This window comes from Daktulosphaira vitifoliae, unplaced genomic scaffold (assembly GCF_025091365.1).
Source record: "Daktulosphaira vitifoliae isolate Bord-2020 unplaced genomic scaffold, ASM2509136v1 Scaffold_3, whole genome shotgun sequence".
Classification (NCBI taxonomy): domain Eukaryota; kingdom Metazoa; phylum Arthropoda; class Insecta; order Hemiptera; family Phylloxeridae; genus Daktulosphaira; species Daktulosphaira vitifoliae.
This window is the reverse complement of record NW_026099574.1, coordinates 13,099,353-13,118,709: the sequence shown is the minus strand read 5'-3', so window position 1 is coordinate 13,118,709 and position 19,357 is coordinate 13,099,353. Positions and strand designations below refer to the sequence as shown.

At 25.3% G+C, this 19,357-nt stretch overlaps 1 protein-coding gene and 1 long non-coding RNA gene across 3 annotated transcripts in view; one reads left to right on the top strand and one right to left on the bottom strand.

Moving 5' to 3' along the window:
* Positions 1–3,651: 3,651 nt before the first annotated feature.
* LOC126903178 (uncharacterized) overlaps positions 3,652–19,357 on the bottom strand; it is a 23,969-nt gene continuing 8,263 nt past the window's right edge. The window contains exons 2-5 of one of the 2 annotated variants that reach the window (XR_007703438.1): positions 13,968–14,131; positions 13,519–13,908; positions 4,227–4,594; positions 3,652–3,778 (exon numbers count right to left, since the gene is read on the bottom strand). This is a non-coding gene — a long non-coding RNA (uncharacterized LOC126903178). Of the gene's footprint in view, positions 3,779–4,083; positions 4,595–13,518; positions 13,909–13,967; positions 14,132–19,357 lie in introns of those variants that run through there. The other variant, XR_007703437.1, reaches the window with a different exon arrangement.
* The window catches only part of LOC126903175 (SEC14-like protein 2), a 19,745-nt gene continuing 14,118 nt past the window's right edge, over positions 13,731–19,357 (top strand). The window contains exon 1 of the mRNA XM_050681204.1: positions 13,731–13,879. Within this exon, the coding sequence (XP_050537161.1) occupies positions 13,823–13,879 (57 nt within the window). The 5' untranslated portion in view covers positions 13,731–13,822. The remainder of the gene's footprint in view (positions 13,880–19,357) is intronic.

Below are 19,357 nucleotides of genomic sequence, written 5' to 3'. Positions count from 1 at the left end.
AAAAAAAAAAATTTGTCCCGACACTTTATCCTCTATGCGCAAAAGGCTACCGTATTTAAAAATATGCTATTTTTTTATTAAAATTCTAGGTTATGTATTTTATTTTATTTTAAAATATTTTATTAGGGGAATAAACTGACTTTCATGAATATTATATAATTTCATTGACATAGAATAAAGTTCATAAGACATATGATATTATACTTATTAACATTTTTTACTTTTTTAAAGTCGAAAAAGTAATTTTTAAATTTGAGTTAGCTTAAATAGCCAATTTTATCATGCAACAAAAATCAACGAATAGTTGCCGAATGGGTAACACCTTGATCTTTAACGCCTAGGGTACGAGGTTCAAATCCGTTTGTGGCTTCTAAAATTTTGCATTTTTTTTTTGAGTTAGAATAGAATTTTCAAATCATTTGATATTTATCTCATTTAGATTCAATAATTTCAATAAATATAAAGGATCTTATCACTAAAGTCTCCCCTAGTGAGAAGAAATTGATATTCATGATAATATTATTTTACTATGTGGTTCTTTTTCTGGCTACGATTTATTTTGCCAACCCTCACTAGACCTACTTTTTTCAACGATACGTCAAATGATTCATTTAAGTTTATGATATTTAAGTTAATGATTAGTTTAAGTTATTACTCTTAAAAATCAAAAAAATATTCCTTATTCAAATAAAAAGTAGCTTAACTAGATTTGTCCATACAAACAATTAAAATCATTAATTTTTAATATTCTTAAATTATTTATTGTCGAATTAAATTTGATATGATAAAAGTATTCAACTACAAAAGTAAATAATTTTACTTTATAATTTATTAATTTTTTAACTCTATTTCTGTGTGCTACTACCAGTCTATAATATGCCAAATTTTTTAGTAATATTTTGCTATATAAATCATAAATTTAAAAAAAAAATGATTTTTAGTTTCACCTGAAGTTAACGATGGAGTTTTACAATTATAATTATATTTTTGATAATATGCTCAATTGAGTAAATCTTTTTAACTACTTTGGTTTGATTGGTTCATTTAATTAAAGTAAATTATTAAAATTAATTAAGTTCTGAATATTTCAATTGCAGAATTTTTTTAAACACCAAAAGTTATTAGGATATGATTACTATTCTTTCTATTTCAGTTATCTATTACGATAAAAATGTAAAAAAATCGAATTTTTCTGACAAATGTACTGTAATTAGTAATTATAAAATTTCCAGATTGCATATTAATCTTAAAAATTTCATTTTTTTCAATTTAATAATGTCAATTTCAAACTTGCAAGTTGAACTATAAGTTATGGTAACAAATTCATTTTTTAGCTTCGATGCGAAGCTGAGAAGGTATTTTTCATTAAAACTTTCACTTTAAAAGACAATAAAAAATAGGTTCAAAATGATTACCTTTAACATATTAAAAATCAAAATCAGTATTAATTTAATACAATTTTTTTTGTTCTTAATTATTTTTTTTTATATGTAAATACTTATTTTTTAATAATAAGTAATAATATTAAAACTTAGAAGTAATAGAAAAAGTTTAATTGCACATTTGAAAACATCACGAAAAGTTTATTTAGAAAAGTATATTTTTTTTCTGATGAAAGTTCCTTTTGTTTAGTGTATTTATTCATAAGTAACAAAATTTTTTTATTAAAAAGTATTGCATAAATTCCTTTAAATTTGTATACGCATTAAAAGTATATGAATATACAACTCCTTTTTATTTTTATAATATCTCCGTAAAAATTACAATATTATATTATTGAATACCACTTTCATACTCAATTTAATTACTGTAATTATTATGTATTCATATATTATAGTTATAAATCGGGGTAAAATTAAGGGAATAAGTGTTATTGTTGTTTTTGAAATAATCTACCAATTTCATTTTTTTCTATTTAATAATATTTATTTCAAACTTGCAAGTTGAGTTAAAAGTTATGGTAATAAATTCATTTTTTTTTTATTAAAACTTTCACTTTAAAGAACAAAAAGAAGTAGGTTCAAAATGATTACTTTTAACATATTAAAAATCAATAATAATTTGAAAATAATTAATTATAAAAATTATATAATATATAATTAAAATAATTACTAATCTGGATATAATTAAGGAAATAGGAGTTGATGTTGGGTTGGGTTGGTTACATTTTTAACTTTATAATGCTATAACTCATTGAAAAGTGTACGAATCAACACAATTTTTTTATGAGAAATAATATTTTTTAATAATCCCTTTTTCATTCGACATACTTTATCTTAATCAGGGTATTAATAAGAAACTAGCAGATAATGTAGCTTTTGTAATTATCCACCAATTTCTTAGAATTAAACACTATCTACTGATTTGCATCGAAGCGTTTCTTATGATAGTGATTTTAATCACTGTCAGATTAAATCTATACTGGACCCAACTATGCAACATCCCCACTATGCCGCGACCCCACTGTGCTGGGTTTTTTTTTTTTATGTCTGTTGCCACTTTTTCTCAGCTCTCACTGGACCGATTTCTTTCAACAATACGTCAAAATATCACAAATCGTAAAAAAAAAAAATTGTCCCGACGATCTATCTTCTATGCGCAAATGGCTACCGTATTCAAAAATATGCTATTTTTCTATTAAAATTCTAGGTTTTGTATTTTATTTTATTTTAAAATATCTTATTAGGAGAATTTATTGACTTTCATGAATTTTATATAATTTAATTGACATAGAATAAAGTTCATAAGACATAAGAAATTAAACTTATTAAATTTTTTTTACTTTTTTAAAGTCGAAAAAGTAATTTTTAAATTTGAGTTAGCTTAAATAGCCAATTTTTTAGCTTCGATGCGAATTTTTTATACGTAAATACTAATTTTTAATAATATTAAAACTTAGAAGTGATAGAAAAAGTCTAATTGCACATTTTAAAACATCGCGAAAAGTTGATTTAGAATGGTATATTTTTGTTACTGATGAAAGTTCCTTGTAGTTCAGTGCATTTATTTATAGTAACAAACAGTTTTTATTGAAATTTATTGTATCAAGCCCTTTACATTTTTATACACGTAAAAATAAAGAAAAATACAACTTCTTTATTATTTTTATAATTTCTCTGTTTAAATTACAATATTAAATTATTGAATATCAATTTCATACTAAATTTAATAATTATAATTAGTATTTAATCATATATTATATTTTTAAATCAAAGAACTACTAATTAGGATATAATCAAAGAAATAAGAGTTGATGTTCCTTTTGGAATAATCCACCAATTTCTCTAAATGAAACACTGTCTACAGATTTGCATCGAAGCGTTTCATATGATAGTGATTTTAATCACTGTCAAATATCATCTATACTTGTCCCATCTATGCCTTGTCTACACTGTGCCTCGACCCCACTGTGCTACCGTTTTTTAACTAATTGTATTATTAACTGAAATGATGAAGAAACTATATATATTTTTTATTCAATATTGATAAAAAAAGACTAATTATTATAAACATTTCAGTCAATATTAAAAAATTATATTTATATAGAAAACAATTTTATACAGTAAATAATTATTATAACAAATTAAGTGTTTAGAAAATATAATAATAATTATTATTAAATTACTAATATTTTTATCTTTGATCAGAGGCGTCAATTGAGGGGTAGTAACTAGAACATTCGCGCCATTATAATTTTTAGTCAAAATTAGAGATTCCAATCCATACTCTTGCTAATCAGATCATACATTGACCTAGTCATTCCCTGTTAAGAGCTAACCTATAATAATCTAAGAAATTCAGTAAAAAAGAATTCTTAGATATTATATATTGGATCTAATTTTTGAGATGATTGTTAATTAAAAAGTTTCTTTTAATAATAATTTCTTTATTTCTTAAGATTTTATAATGGAAATTCATATTTTTTCACAAAAAAAAACATGTATTTTAATTCTAAACAATTGGTTCGAAGAAAAAGAATACTTTAAAATAAATAACAATAAGTAACAAATAACATTTATAAAAATAAATGGAAATAAAAAATCAAATTTATAAGTTAGCTTAAAAGCGAATAATTATTGACTTAAATATCGTCATTTTCAAAAATATAGTCGTAAAAAACATGTTGCAATTTTTAAAACATTGATATAGTTTTTTCTAACCACAATTTTAACCAACCGGGACAATAGTTTAAAAGCCATCTTTCAGGTATTAACTTTGAAATTTACTCATTGAGTGGTATCATCAGACCGATGTTTGGTGTATCGCTTAGTATTAACAACTTCGACATCTAATAGCTAAGAAAGACATCAAATTTATAGTTTTGGGATAGTTTATTTTTAGTCGACGTCAACTGCTGTTGATAACCCATTTTTATAGTAATATGTTTCAATTTGGTCATCATAAGAACTCGATCAGTTTTATCCTTGATTAATACCTCACTTTTTTGGATAACTTTGATGTCTCTATGCAAAATGTTAACATCAAATAACTCTTTAATTGCAGACAAACCTGTTTCATTTAGATTTTTGCAATCAACTAGATATAGACATTCTGGCCAATTTTTAGTTTCAACGATAGAGTTTGTATCAAAAACCTAAAATAAAAGTATTATTGAATATTATCATTACTTTTGACAAAGTGTTCATTATAATACTCAAATATATAGTGTAATTATTAGCGCTCAACAAATTAGTATAAATTTAAAAAATAACAATGATTTTGTCGTCAATAATATAACAGGCGCGTTTTTCTATCTCTTATGTATGACTAAGTGTTTATTCATAATTTAACTATGATTTCCCTAAATAAACCACAAACCACTAGATATAATGTTTTTAGTATACCTGCCTACTCGGAAGTCGGTTCAATAAAATGAAAAGTATCCTTGACTATTCTGTAACCATTCATAACACATTTTAGTGGCGGCTTAAATTATTATTGTATTTAGGAGGACGTAATAAAAATTTATTTGTTTATTTAAAAATGTATTATCCTACTCTCAAAATAAATTTTTAATATTCATTATATTTATTCAAGTTTCCCAAAACAAAAAAAAAAAGTGATAATGACTCGAAATTAATTAATTAAAATAATATTCGTATTAAGTTAAATTAAATGTTTGTTATAATTGTCTCGTTTTTGTCAAAACAATAAGAATTATACTATAAAAATAAATTAAATCACCCCATTTTTTTACTTCTGGAAATTTTAAAATTAATTCTTTTTTTGTTTAATTTCAGCAAAATTGTTTAACGTTATGCGTGTAATCTTCATTATACGAATAACAATAATAAGCATGCGTCGTCTAATGCGGAGTTTATCATTGAACTCTTCTTTGGTGAACACATACCTTCTATATTACAATTAGATACATTCTAAAGCAAAAACATCATCATGTTATTATTGTTCAGATTTCATGGCAAAACAATTTTTTTTAATAATATTAATAACCATTATGAACATTTTTGAAAAAATTACTGAAATTAACTACTTTTGTATATTAACAATTTACTTTTTAATTATTGTTAATTTTTATCATACACTGAAATCTTAATTAGATTAAGTATACAACGACATTGATTGAGTAGGACATGCATTTTAGTACACATTATTAATGCATGAATCACATCTATAAATTAACTAATATTGAATAAAAAGTAAAAGAAAAATCAAAGATGTGTCAAAAATATTGCTTATTGAAAAATATCACTCTTTTGGGTCTATAACATTCTATGATATTTCTCTGCTAAAAAAGTATTGCTTATGTTTGCCAATTAAAATATGTGTTTGAGTGGGATAAAGATTACACAAAAATGTATGAGTAAAATTATCCGGGGGACACACCATAGACTAGTTATCAATCAAGTGGGGTATTCGCGTTGACCTCTTCAGTAAATACCACACAAATTCTCACTGTATACCATATAAATATGCAACGTTTACGGTTTAAGCTGTATCGAACGACTGTAGGAACTTCCCTAAAAGAAAAGTAATGTATTACACAACTAGAGTTTACACCAAAGAGTAAACGACCTTGTACCCACTTCAATTTCACCAGAAAATGTGTCGATTCTTTACATGCTTTACAAATAAACTTATAACAAAATGCGCTTGTTGACCGTGAACTTTACTCGTAATACAATGCACGTGTATACAGACACAAGCACATCAAAATAGTATTGACATATGTACATAATACCTGTTCTTTGTATTTAGGTAGCAATATATGTATTTTATTATTATGTATTTTATACCTCGAAAGTAAGACAATTTAGATAACAAACATTTTATTTTATTTCAACTCTTTCGAAATAATAAGTATTTTCGTTAAAATCAACATTATATTTTCTTCGCTGTTGTTATGACATTCATCATAGGATCCACAATATATTCAAATTTATTCTTATACGATATTATATCAATATTTTGGGTAATGTATTTTAATATATATTTTTATGAATAATTTTAAGTAATAAAAAGTTATTTTATATTTTGTGACATCTAATAGGTATATATCTAATACGTAAATCACAGTTTAAAATTAATTATAAACAATAAAGTTGACTTTAACACGATGAATTCTGGTGAAGTCCTATGACGTAAAATTTTACTTTTTCAATGTCCTAAAAAAATTATTGCTCAATGTCTGTTTGCTTAATAGTAAACGACTTGATTGATACTCGTATATACTTACCCTACCTTATCTATTCGAATACACACGATTAAGACAATAAATATCAAGAATGTTTAAAAACAAATAACAAAAAAAAATCAGTAGTACTTGGCGTAAATAAACAGACAGAAATGGATGAATAGCAATAAAAACTCGTTTATGTACTGGCTTGTCTTGACTTAAAATAGATTGAACCAGAATAAATGAAAATTCACATATGCACAGAACCCGCCTAAGACAAAAAATATATTTTAAAATCACTAACCAGTCCACAATGTGCAGCATTATTATTATGAATAATAAGAAGCCACGCACTATAGACGACCGTGGTATTGGCACTAGAATCCACAGGTAATGCTCGTTGAAGGACATAAATCTTTGGGAACGTCACACTAACCAACTTTTAAAGAGTTTGCTTCCACTTAATGTGTATGCTTCAGTTTAATTACTTAAATTTAGCATGTTTTTTGCTTAATACATCAGCAAAAAAAGAATTATTTTAACAAATTCTTTAACCATAAGCGCAATCTTGGAACAAATTTAAGGGCTTAAATGTCCCCCTCCCCACACCAAAAAAAAAATATATATATATGAAAATTACACGTACTCATAATTAAATTTAGGGATAAAAGAAATTAGACTTTACAAACATTTTGTGCAAATGTATGGCCTTATTTAAATTGATATTTTAATCATACTATAAATAATTTTATCTTAGATAAATTTATCTACATTTGATACTTTGGAGAAAACTTAAAAAATTAATTTTAATACCTATTCATTTTTACGACAACTGTATGGATCATTATCTAATTTTTATTTAGTTTTAACGGCCTCCTCCAAAAAGAAAGTTTCTTAAGCTTAAATACTCCAAAGCAGATGATTATTTCATCGCTGGAGAGAACATGATGACTCCAATTACTAAACTGATTTCTAATTCAGCAAATGAAGACGCCCGTGATTGAGACTCGAACCCGTGTCAGGTACTGGCGCGTTATCGATTCAACCAAACTGTCCCTCTAACTAAAATATTGTAAAATACACTATCGTTTTGAAAGTAATATTTCATCAACGAATTTTTGGATAATAATTGGTTCACATGTGGCTTAATCATTTCTTGACCGCAATACACATGAGTCGCGCCTCTACTAGATTGTCATAATTCATTAATGAGTATATTAGTTGTCTGGTTTGCTAGGCCAAATTGTTTCTGGTATTTAAAATGTTATGTATATATAGATTTACCAATCAATGGTAGCTAGTGGCTATGTCTAGCGAAGGTGAAAGCTAAGGTAAAATGTTGTGTTATACTTGTATGTTTTATGCACAATTTAATGCCATGTAAAATCATCAAGTGTTTAAAATAAACTGTCAATGTCAAATATAACACCTAGATTTGTATTCAGAGGAGTAGCAGTAGACTTTTGACCCGAGGCGCTCATAATGTAGTACTACATTAACAATTGGTTGAAATATTCATATTATCAATAATTGATAATCGTATAATAGATAATTATTATCTATTCGATTAATATTTTATAAATTTAAATAATGTATGAATAATATATAATTTAAAAAATGTATTGAAAAAATATTCATTTTCCGACGTGTAATAGCGTTAGAGTAAAATAGTTTTTAGTTCTGTAATTATTTAAAGTTAAAAACATCTTCATTTAAGATGTGTTCAAAAAGTAACGGGAATTTTCGTTTTTTGAAAAAAATATTTATTTATTCGTCTATATTAATGTTGTCGTATTCAACAATGTCCCCATTAGATATTATGTACTTGTGCCAACGCTTCTTCCAAGCATCGAAACATTTCTCAAACTCCATCATAAAAAGCGCATCGCTGAATGAGCTATATTGTGCAGTGGCATCCGGTGCGTTTGTCATTTTCAACGTCTTCACGGCCATCTTGGCTTATACCACTCGTAAATCCTTGTTATACTCATGACAGACTCATCATAGGCCATTTCATATAATTTCACACACTTTGTTACACTTTATTTCATTTTTTACGCAAAATTTGATACAAATACATTGATCAATTTTTTTTTTAACTAATGAAAATCGCAGAGGTCATAAAAACACGAATAACTTTAATATATATCATAAGCCCATTTAGAGGGTATATATACTATAGATGTTACTTAAAAAATAAGATCCTAATAACTTTGGCTACTTACAACTTACAGGATTTCTTTTAGATATTTTTAACAAACAAATAACATACAAAGCGTATAGTAGCTATACATACATTTTACAGTTCTGTCATTAGCATCAATTTTAATTTAAATTTTTTTATCGTAAACAACAATTAATTAATTTTAATATCTATGAACTAATCTAACGTAAGTATTACTGTGTTCACAATGAGACAATAGACAATATTCACACTTAGTAAACATTACAGCATAACAAATACTTAGTTATAAAGTGTGAATATAGTTCAATGACAATGCCTAAAAATTTAACGTAAAATCCAAAACAATTTGTCAATGGTCATAAAGCAGCGTGAACTCAAGTTAAGTTCAGACCCCCTGTATATTCATTACGAGATAATAATTAACCTTATAGAACCGAAAAGTGCAGTAATAATAATAATAAACAATAATAATTCATTATTATGTGACGAAATTTAGTTAATTTTTCAAAATTTCTAACCTATTCTTGAAAGTATAACAATTTCAAAATTTTTGTTTTAGTATTTTTCATTTTATCCTTAAAAATTTTCAATAGTCAAAATAAACATATTTATTCAATGATCATTTTGAACACTTAATCAAGTGAGCCTGAAAATAAAATGTAAGTAGCAACAATAATTTACGTTTTAAATCGGTAAAATAGTAAGTTTATTTACTTATAATTTCTCAAAGTAATAATCTTTAATTAGTTTGAAATTTTTTAACAAAATTACAAACACCAAAATTTTTAAATTAATTTATCAACACATAATTTATTGGCTGATATAAACTATAGAAACACTGGTATTAGATTGTGTTTTTGCACAAAATCTAATATTAAAAATAAAAATATTGATGGAAAAGGAGATGATAAAGAAAATATACAACGCAAATAAATCTATGATTCTAATACAGACACGTATGTTAGTATTATAAAAAAAAGGAGGACTTTTTTAGACTAAGTGTCTTGTGGAAATAACTACACATGTTACAATTTTATTAAGGTATATGAGTTTGAGATTAAATCGGAAGATATGATTCAACACAGCAAGACCTATAATAAACTTGAAAAAATTCTAAACTTATATAAGTAAATAAATTGAATTTATCGAAATACATTCTAGATCCTTGCTAATATTAAAATAATTTCTGATGGCCTTGAAATTAGACAAAAATATTGTAACTATATATTACGTACAGTTATGTTAGGCTTAAAACCGCACTTTTTAAATTTATATCCTCACAAATTATTTCACGAATAATGAATCCTCAATATTTCACGACACCAAAAATTAAATTAATCTTGTAATACGTGATATAAAATGTAATACAAATTTTTCTTAATCATCATATTTAAGTAACAAATTTATGATGTATTTTTATGCTATCTAATCATTATTTTTATAATTCAAAAACTCATTAGAAATATGACAGTACTTTTTATACGACTTAATACTTGATGGGCTAAAATGAGAAACCCACAGTTCAAATGTAAATTTGAGAAAATCCGTCAGTTTTTATTACAAGGTAGCAGCATATTTTGAAGGTTAAAACATATAGCTTGTTTACATTTTTAGGAGATACTGGTATTTATTTATAGTACTTTGTATTTCTAGTTTTTATTATTAGGAATAATTTTAATTATTTTACAACATATATTTTACAATTTTACGATAGTTGACTATATTAATTATAATGCTTAAGGCAACTATAAATAAACAGAAAGAATACTTTAATTTGTAGTACTTTTAAAAGTAAATTCACTATCACGAAAAATGACTTAAATTTTCGAAAAAATGGAATTGTTTAAAAAGTTTATAAGAAAAAAATTTAATCTACTGTTCCAAATCTATAAAAATGTATTATCCTATTACAAATATATATTTTTTTAAATAAAATTTCTTATCTTACAATAATTAAAGAGTAAATAAACTTTTCAAAATTATCCACAGTCATTTTAGAAATAGTAACCTTAATACTGGTCGCATAAACTACATTATGTATATATTTAAGTGCACAATAGTATAGTAAAGAAAGTAAATGTTGTAAATATTAAATCATTTCATTTGAAATTAAGATTCTCATACATAACTTAGCTTCGATTTGAAGCTGAGAAGGTATTAATTTTACTACGATATGTTTTTTTTTTGTGTGTATGTCTGTTACCAGTTTTTTTCAGCTATCGCCGAACCGATTTCTTTCAACGATACGTCGAAAGATCACAAATCGTATCTAGACAAAGACATTACCCTAAAATATTTTTTAAATATCTCTCGTTCCCAGTAAATAGAGGAAATCTCCAAAAAAATTACAAATTTAAAAATCGATAAAAAAATTTAACTTTTTCAACATAGATTTTGAAAGTATTCCCGAAATACTGACACTTTTATAAATATCTTAAATTAAAGCTAACGTATTATAATTTATTACGGAAAAAAAAATTTTGGACTTAATTTTGTCTTCAAGGTGAAAATAGGTACCGTATGCTATTTTTGTGTTAAAATTCTCGATTTTATATTTTATATTTTTAACTTTATATTTCTATAACTTTTAAAAAAATGAACAGATCAATACAATTTTTTTATGATAAATACTTTTTGTATACCTCTTTCATTGGACATACTTTTTTTTTAAATCGGACCATTTCCCTTTATACAGGAGTGGTTCAAAACTTAAAAATGCGTATAAAATTTAGAATTTTAACAACTTATTTTTAATTAAAATATATTTGTTGATAATTAATACGTAACCTAATAATCAAACATAAGTATTTGTTATATTAATTAGAAGGATTTTGTTTTTAGGCCATATGCGAAACTCTAATTGCAGATTTGAAATCGGCGCAAAAATGGGTTTAGAAAAGTATATTTGGGTCTCGGATGAAAATTCCTTGTAGACCAGTAAATTTATTTATAAATAACAAGTAATTTTTTTTTAAGTAATGCATCAATACCTTTATTTTTTATAAAAGTAATAACTACTTTAAAATTTTTTATAATTTCTCGTAAAAATTACAATACTAAATTATTAGATATCGATTTCATACTATATTAATTGCTAAAATAAATATTTATTCATATATTATACTTATAATCATAAAACTTTTAATCAGGTTATAAATAAGGAAATATGACATCATGTTGCTTTTAGAATAATGCACCAATTTTTTAAAATTAAACACTATCTACAGATTTGCATCGAAGTGTTTTTTATGATAGTTATTTTAATCACTGTCAGATTAAATCTATACTGGACCCAACTATGCCACGTCCTTACTGTGCTGAGTTTTTTTTTTATTAACTGGGATTTTTTTTGCAATATTTTAATTTTAGTAAATGGTAGTACATTTTATGATTTTATTTAATGATTTTAGTATACTTTTTTTTTCATTGATTTATAAATACAACAGTACTAACAATTGTTATACTTAAAACATATGTTATGTAAAAATAAATGTATAGTAAACACATTTTTTATTTTTTATAGCCTTCAAACAATAGTATTATTATATCTCAACAATTATCTTTTATTACTGTTATTATTAATAAAAAATATAAAAATAAAGCAACAAGTTTTGAGGATAAATGAAATTCGATCCCGTGACAGTGGGGCACAAGGACTGACGCTATCATATGTGATCTTCTACCATAAATCCTACAACGTTTTATGTATTTACACATTAAACAAATTATGCACTATCTTCTCTAATAAATAGGATAATGTTATAAACAAAAGGAAAAAATACTGATTTATTTCTCTGTACATTCATTGAATTATTTAATAATTATCTGTATTTTTTTTTTACATAATTTACTTGTATTGTACTAGTATTATACTTAGCACAACAAATCATATTGTAATTGAATCTAATGATTCATTGAATAAATAAATAATAATAATATACTATTAGTTTCAAATTTTTAAAAATCATATTCTCACAAATTAACAGTTCTCTTCTTTTATCATCATTATTAATTGCATGAAATATAAATTATTGAACTCGTTAACCTTGATCCAATTTACAAATACAGAAATATATATTAATAAATTTTTATGGACCAATATCGTTACTAAAATACACAAAATTTTTGATAATAATTAAGAATACTATTATATCATGGTATTGCTTTTTTTTTATCGTTTTTTTTTAAAAATATGCTAATTATTTTAGTTTTCCTTGTTTAATAATTTAACAAAATTTAAAAAATTATTCATATGTACGTCACATCACAATATGACATACATATTTTTTGCTATGATTAATTTTTTACTACCATTATAAATAAAAACGATTTATTACACTAAAAATAGATGTATGCGGCAATCTTTTTTCCTTATCGCAGTTTTATTAAAATATAAAAATTAGGAATATAAATCTGAAGTAATTTAAATATAACAACGTTTTATTAACTAAACACTTGTAATTGCTGAAAAAAAACCCAACAAACTATTTAATGTAAATACAAAAATACCCAGATAAGTATGGTAATAATAATGGTAATTAATCTGGACGCTCAAATACGCATGAAGATTTTATTTTTTTTATAGAATAAAATTACATAAATATCATCTACATACGTATGCATTTACTGACATGATCTCTCTACAAAGACCTTCTAATATTTTTGCACTAATAAGCGCACACAAACACGCAGTATTTACCTCATTATCAACAGATGACCATTGTTATTGTATAACTTTTGGCTTATAGTGTGTTAAGGCCACTGCCACCTCGTTACTGTCTTGTAGGGAAGGGAAACTCTTCACGGAGCGACCAACGGCCGACGACACACGTCTTGCCGGCCAGTAAACAGCAGTTGGCACGGAGTCGGCTTACCGGTAAACGCAAAGCACGTTCCGTTCACTGTTTCAGTTTTTTACATACGTTTACGACGTCATCGATTCTATCGAATTCCAGTTTTAATTTTTACTTTCAGCATCGTAGTTCATATCTATTGTGTAAGCCATGTCGAGAAGGACGGACTTGGACTTGAGCGACGACAAGCGTTTTGCTTTGATGAAGGTATAGTTTTCTTAATTATTTTACATACCCTAAAACACGAACAGAAAATTAAGGAAAGTAAATTATAGTACGTTACTTTATCTCTTACGTGTATGTTTAACGATAAACTTGTTGCTGATAAGTGTATTGGTGTAAACGTCAATTACTACGTTTCTTGTAAACACATAGTCGCCCATAATAACCACTTTTGCGGATTTTCCGAGGTACAGAGTTTTCCGAGTTAGTTTCACTGCATAATTACAATCGTAAACACTGAAAAATACATGGTACTTGTAATTATGTGGTAATTTTTAATTAACGTATATCTTAATAAATGTTTAACGGAATTCTAAACATAATTAAAAATAATATAACATTTGAATATTATTAAAATTAAATTAAAAGCATTGAACTTTTTTTTGTTATAAATTATTTATAAAACAAGAATTTTAAATGTTCGTAAAGAGAACAAATATTAGATTCAAAAAACTCTACAATAATATCATAGACGTCCGCGGGGGAGGTGGATAAATTCCTCTCCTTGACGTTTGGTTTGGTCTTTTTTAATTAAAAGATTAAAAATTATATTTTTATTAAACTGTATTATGAATGCTAGAATTATGAGCATTGTTTCTATAGATTAATGAAATCTAGGTTTGGTTTTTATTTATTAAATTTTTAGACATTTAATTTTATAAATAATACATAACACTACCAAAAAATTGTTTATTTATAATTTTTTTTCTCCCATAAGCACCTATTAGAAAGTTTTTAATATTAAAAAATTACAATCTGTTACAATATGTTAAAGTTAAGAGATTTTATTAAAACATTCTATTGTTAATTCACTGTTTTAAATACAGCAATCTTATTCTTCTATGTTGTCACATAAACCAAATTTTATTGACAAAAAAATATAGCAGAATAATCTTGTATTATAATTTTTTTATCCAGTGACCGTTCATATGTTACAGAATTTTAAATACAAAGTGTGGAGTAAGTACTGCGGGTGGTTACAGATCAACAGGTGTATGTGCACTACTTCGTCTGCACTACATACCCACTCCATTTATTAAAAATGCTAAAACGGATAAACGATCCATTAGATGAAAAAAATTATAAAAATTTTTCTATCATATAATTAAGTTAAAATTAAAATTTCCACTTGTGAAAATTAAATTTAAGGTTTTTTAACCCCGAAGGTTTGAAAAAAAAATTATTTTTCTACGTATTATTATATTAGTTTTTCTTTATTACTTTTTACATTTATAAAAATTAAAAATTCTGAATACTTTCTGAGAAAATTAGTGTCTTACCGAATTTAGATCATTCTGTATAAAAAATTTAGTATGGAGATTTTACATGTTGAAAAAAAATCAGAGCCAAATTTATTCACTAAGTAATTAGTATTCGTAGATTTAATTGATGACATTTCCGGCATCTATAGTCTACCATATTTTCATTATGTTTGATACGTTTTTTAAATTAATAAATTTATTAAACAACCAGTAAATTAACTAAAAGTATGACGCGATATAGAGACTAAAAATTATCGGAGGTTCAAAGTTTAAGAGAAAAGAAGTTATAAAATCGAAATTGGCATCAGAGTACACAATGGTGTATTTAGAAGGAACACAGGGTCACGAGCCCTCCCCTTGACCGTAGCTAATATAAATTTTTTGTTTCTCATAATCACCTCAAGCTATGTAAAAATTATTGTATAATAATTTCATAGCTTGTCAGATAAACAATTTTAATTATGAGCCTCCCTCATTAGTATTTTTAAATACGCCCCTGAAATTACGATAAACTTGAGTTGGAATGTCAAGGTTAATTCATTATAAAGATTGATAAGCAATTTTTATTTAAGGAATTTATGCAATTAAATAAATATATTTTACGTTTAATACAACGAATTCGTTTTTTAAACATGTGGTGAACAAAACTCGTAGTTTATAGAAATTATACTAATATCAAAATTGCAAAAATCATTCAACATTGTAATTAATGAAAATTTTTTGTTTATTTAACAATAATCATAAAGCATTTGTTCTGATTTAAAAAATAAATAACATCTAACGATGAATTAAATGTGGCTGCGATTTATAAATTATCAAATATGTTTTTAAATATAACTTCACGAAAACAATATTTTGTTTTGATTTTTTTTCAATACAAGTTCATTTTATATACATAAATAGTGGGCCACCAAAATCGAACAATAACGCTTAGTGTTAAATTACAGCTAACATCAATTATTATTGTTTAACTTATTTGTAAATATAATGCAATCATAAATTGTCAATATCTCTTTCCCTTTGGACAATATAGTAGCTTGGTTCCCTAATATTAAATTAAAAATACAACACTTTGTTAATTTTAAACAAAAATAGTTCAATGCGAATCATTACAGCATAACATCTTTTGTAAGGTAAAACTCTAATTTGACAAAGTTTTAATCCATAAGTAATCATCTAATTATAAATATCAAATATGATAACTTTTATTGCATCTTATCATATAACATACAAGATTAATTGTTCATATATTAGTTTATAATCTACATTAGAACAGAGTAATTTTATAAAAATTATTTTAATATTTTTATTATTTATTGATTCTTTAACATTTTACTCTTATTGAACAAGAGATTTTTCACAATCTCCTCCTGTATTTAATAACAAAATAGAATCATGATTGATTAATGTAAGTATTCATAGTCCTGACTCTTATATTATTCCAACACAATCATCAAATAGTAATCTACCTTCATTGAAAAATAATATAATATCACATTAGGTCGCGTCGTCACTGCATTATGGCGCAAGAGTTACAAAGAATGTCTGCTAAACCATTAAATACTAATTAAATGTTTTATTTGTCGCAGTTAACTACCTCTTACGAAACCAATATTGATTTAAAATCAGGTTAGGTACTTTGCTGATTAACAGATAATAATACACTGTAATGTATATTTCAAGCTAAGAATTAAAATAATACATTTCGTTTTTTAGCTATAGATAAAAATTAGAAAATTGTTTAGAATTTTTCAAATACAAATAGAATTGTTGTATTTTTCAACTAGAATTGAGTGGATATATGAAAAATATTGTGGTGTCCTAACAGTAATGTAATGTGCAATATATTGTTAACCCTAATTATCTCAAGTACACCGTGAATTATATGTTTGTATTATTATGAAAACTATAATTTTGACATTCAATATTTTCATAAAACGTTACATAAATATCACTCTCAGCTATAACTTATTACTGTTTGTATTTTCTATTTGGTTATCAAAGATGTGTCTTTGAGAATTATTTGCGTAAGTTTCTTTTGAGCTATAGACGAATTTGTTGGATTGATATGAACTGAAACAAATGTTTAGATGAACTTGTTCAAATTGCTTAAATTTAATCGCATTTGTGTGTTGAATATGATTCATATTTAGTGATTAATGATTATGTTTCCTTATATTGTAATGTTTTTATTTTTTAAGTTTATAAGCAGATTTTTTTACGTATCTTTCAAATATCTTTTCGTTATCCAGGTTCTAAATCATGCAACTGTGATTAATAATTATTATTATTCGTAGTGATTATAATTTTTGTTGGTATAGAGCTCGGCTCTGTATTACATATTACTAGTATAATAATAATTGTAGTACAAAAACAGTCCATTCGAGTCAGCGGACCGCAAATATAAATGTGGCACCATTTTACCTATTGCATTACGTTAGTTATTTATTTCTACCGCAGTAGTATACATTTTAAAATTAATGTACTGAAAAATACAACAAGATTATTGCACGACAGCGATGACAGAGCATTAATTTTAACGACTTTTCATATTCACATATCTAATTAAAATGCATCTAAGGTTGTTTTTGAACAGAACCAGAAATTACTAAGTTTTGCAAAACTGAGTGATCGTTTTCTTTTTTACAGTAATTTACCATTGTGTTTCATTTGTATCAAAATCATAAAATGAACAAAAAGGACACTGACCGCTTTTTTTTTTTTGCACTTCAATTTTTATATTTAAATTCTTCTTGGTCGGATATAGAAATTATTAGAACTACAAGATTTATAAATTTATTAAAATTGACACAATTTCAATGTTGCGGCGTTAGTTCTTAACATTTTGCTGTTTATAGTCCATAATAAAATGTAAAGAGGAGTGCTTTTGAAGAGAGGTCACTAGTGAGCTGATACGACTAATACTTTATTAATAATTTTTAATTTAATGACAAGCATAATTATTAATTATGACACTACTATCAATCACTTTTATGTCTTTTTTTTCTATAATTACAACCTGTAATGAGTGAAACACTTAATCGAACTACTTACTACAGAATTTCACGACTTTACTTACCGAACTTAAGCAATAAATAATATTTACTAGCCATACTATGCAAAAATTCTCTATCTCATTGCTTTATCTACTCTTTCTCCTTCTTAAAAAAAAAATTTAATTCATTTATCTACGCGGGCTAAAGCCCGAATACAATCAACGATTATCTATATTACATTTATAAAACTATAAGAACACATCTATATTACAACTAAAACTTAAAATATTTACAATTTATTAAATCACATATATTAGAGCTACTAACAACTAATTATTTGATTCATTATTAAATGATAATTGTATCAAAAGTTATTAAGTCAGTTAAGTCTGAAACACCCTGCATAAAAGCACTACTTACACTACTAAGTCATACACACAATAAATTACTAATTATTATATCTCCGGGCATCATAACTCTCTTAAAATTATCCACTTTAATTAAAATTTATGATCAATAATAGAGGAATTAAATTTGTTCACTTTTACATGAGTAACATACCTTAAGTAACATAATTTTAAAATGACTTCAAGCGTTCATTCATTTTTATTGCATTTTGTAGAGAAATATTAACGATATAACCCAACCATTATTGTGTAACTTCTTCGTCAGAAGAATTTTATAGTATTACTCATCATAATAATTAGGTTCACTTTGACGTCGCACGAGAACAATGGATATGACGTTTATTTTTCACGGACTACAGCTCTACTGCCTTTGAATATTCACATCATTAATATCAAGACGATCTACTTATCAAAGACTTTTTACAAATGAATCGCTTTTATAATTCTTATAATAGAGTTCTGATTCATTTACAAAAAGCAATGGATAAAATTTTACTGACCGCTGACAGTTATTGTGTTCATATGGATTTGATTTTACTTTTCCGTCACGAACCCATTGAAGCTCATCATTAAACAAAATAAATGACCAGGAAATCACATTTATACGACCTTGTCAAAATCATTTTTTTTTTTTTAATGTGAGGAAATGAACTTAACATGACATGAATATTTTCATTATGTATTCTACTTGTTTAAACGCCACTTTTTTAAATCTAGAAGTTTTGAGTACAATTACTTAAGATTAGTCGTAGTTTGAGATCAACATTCAAACATTAATAATGACTAACAAGAAAAAGT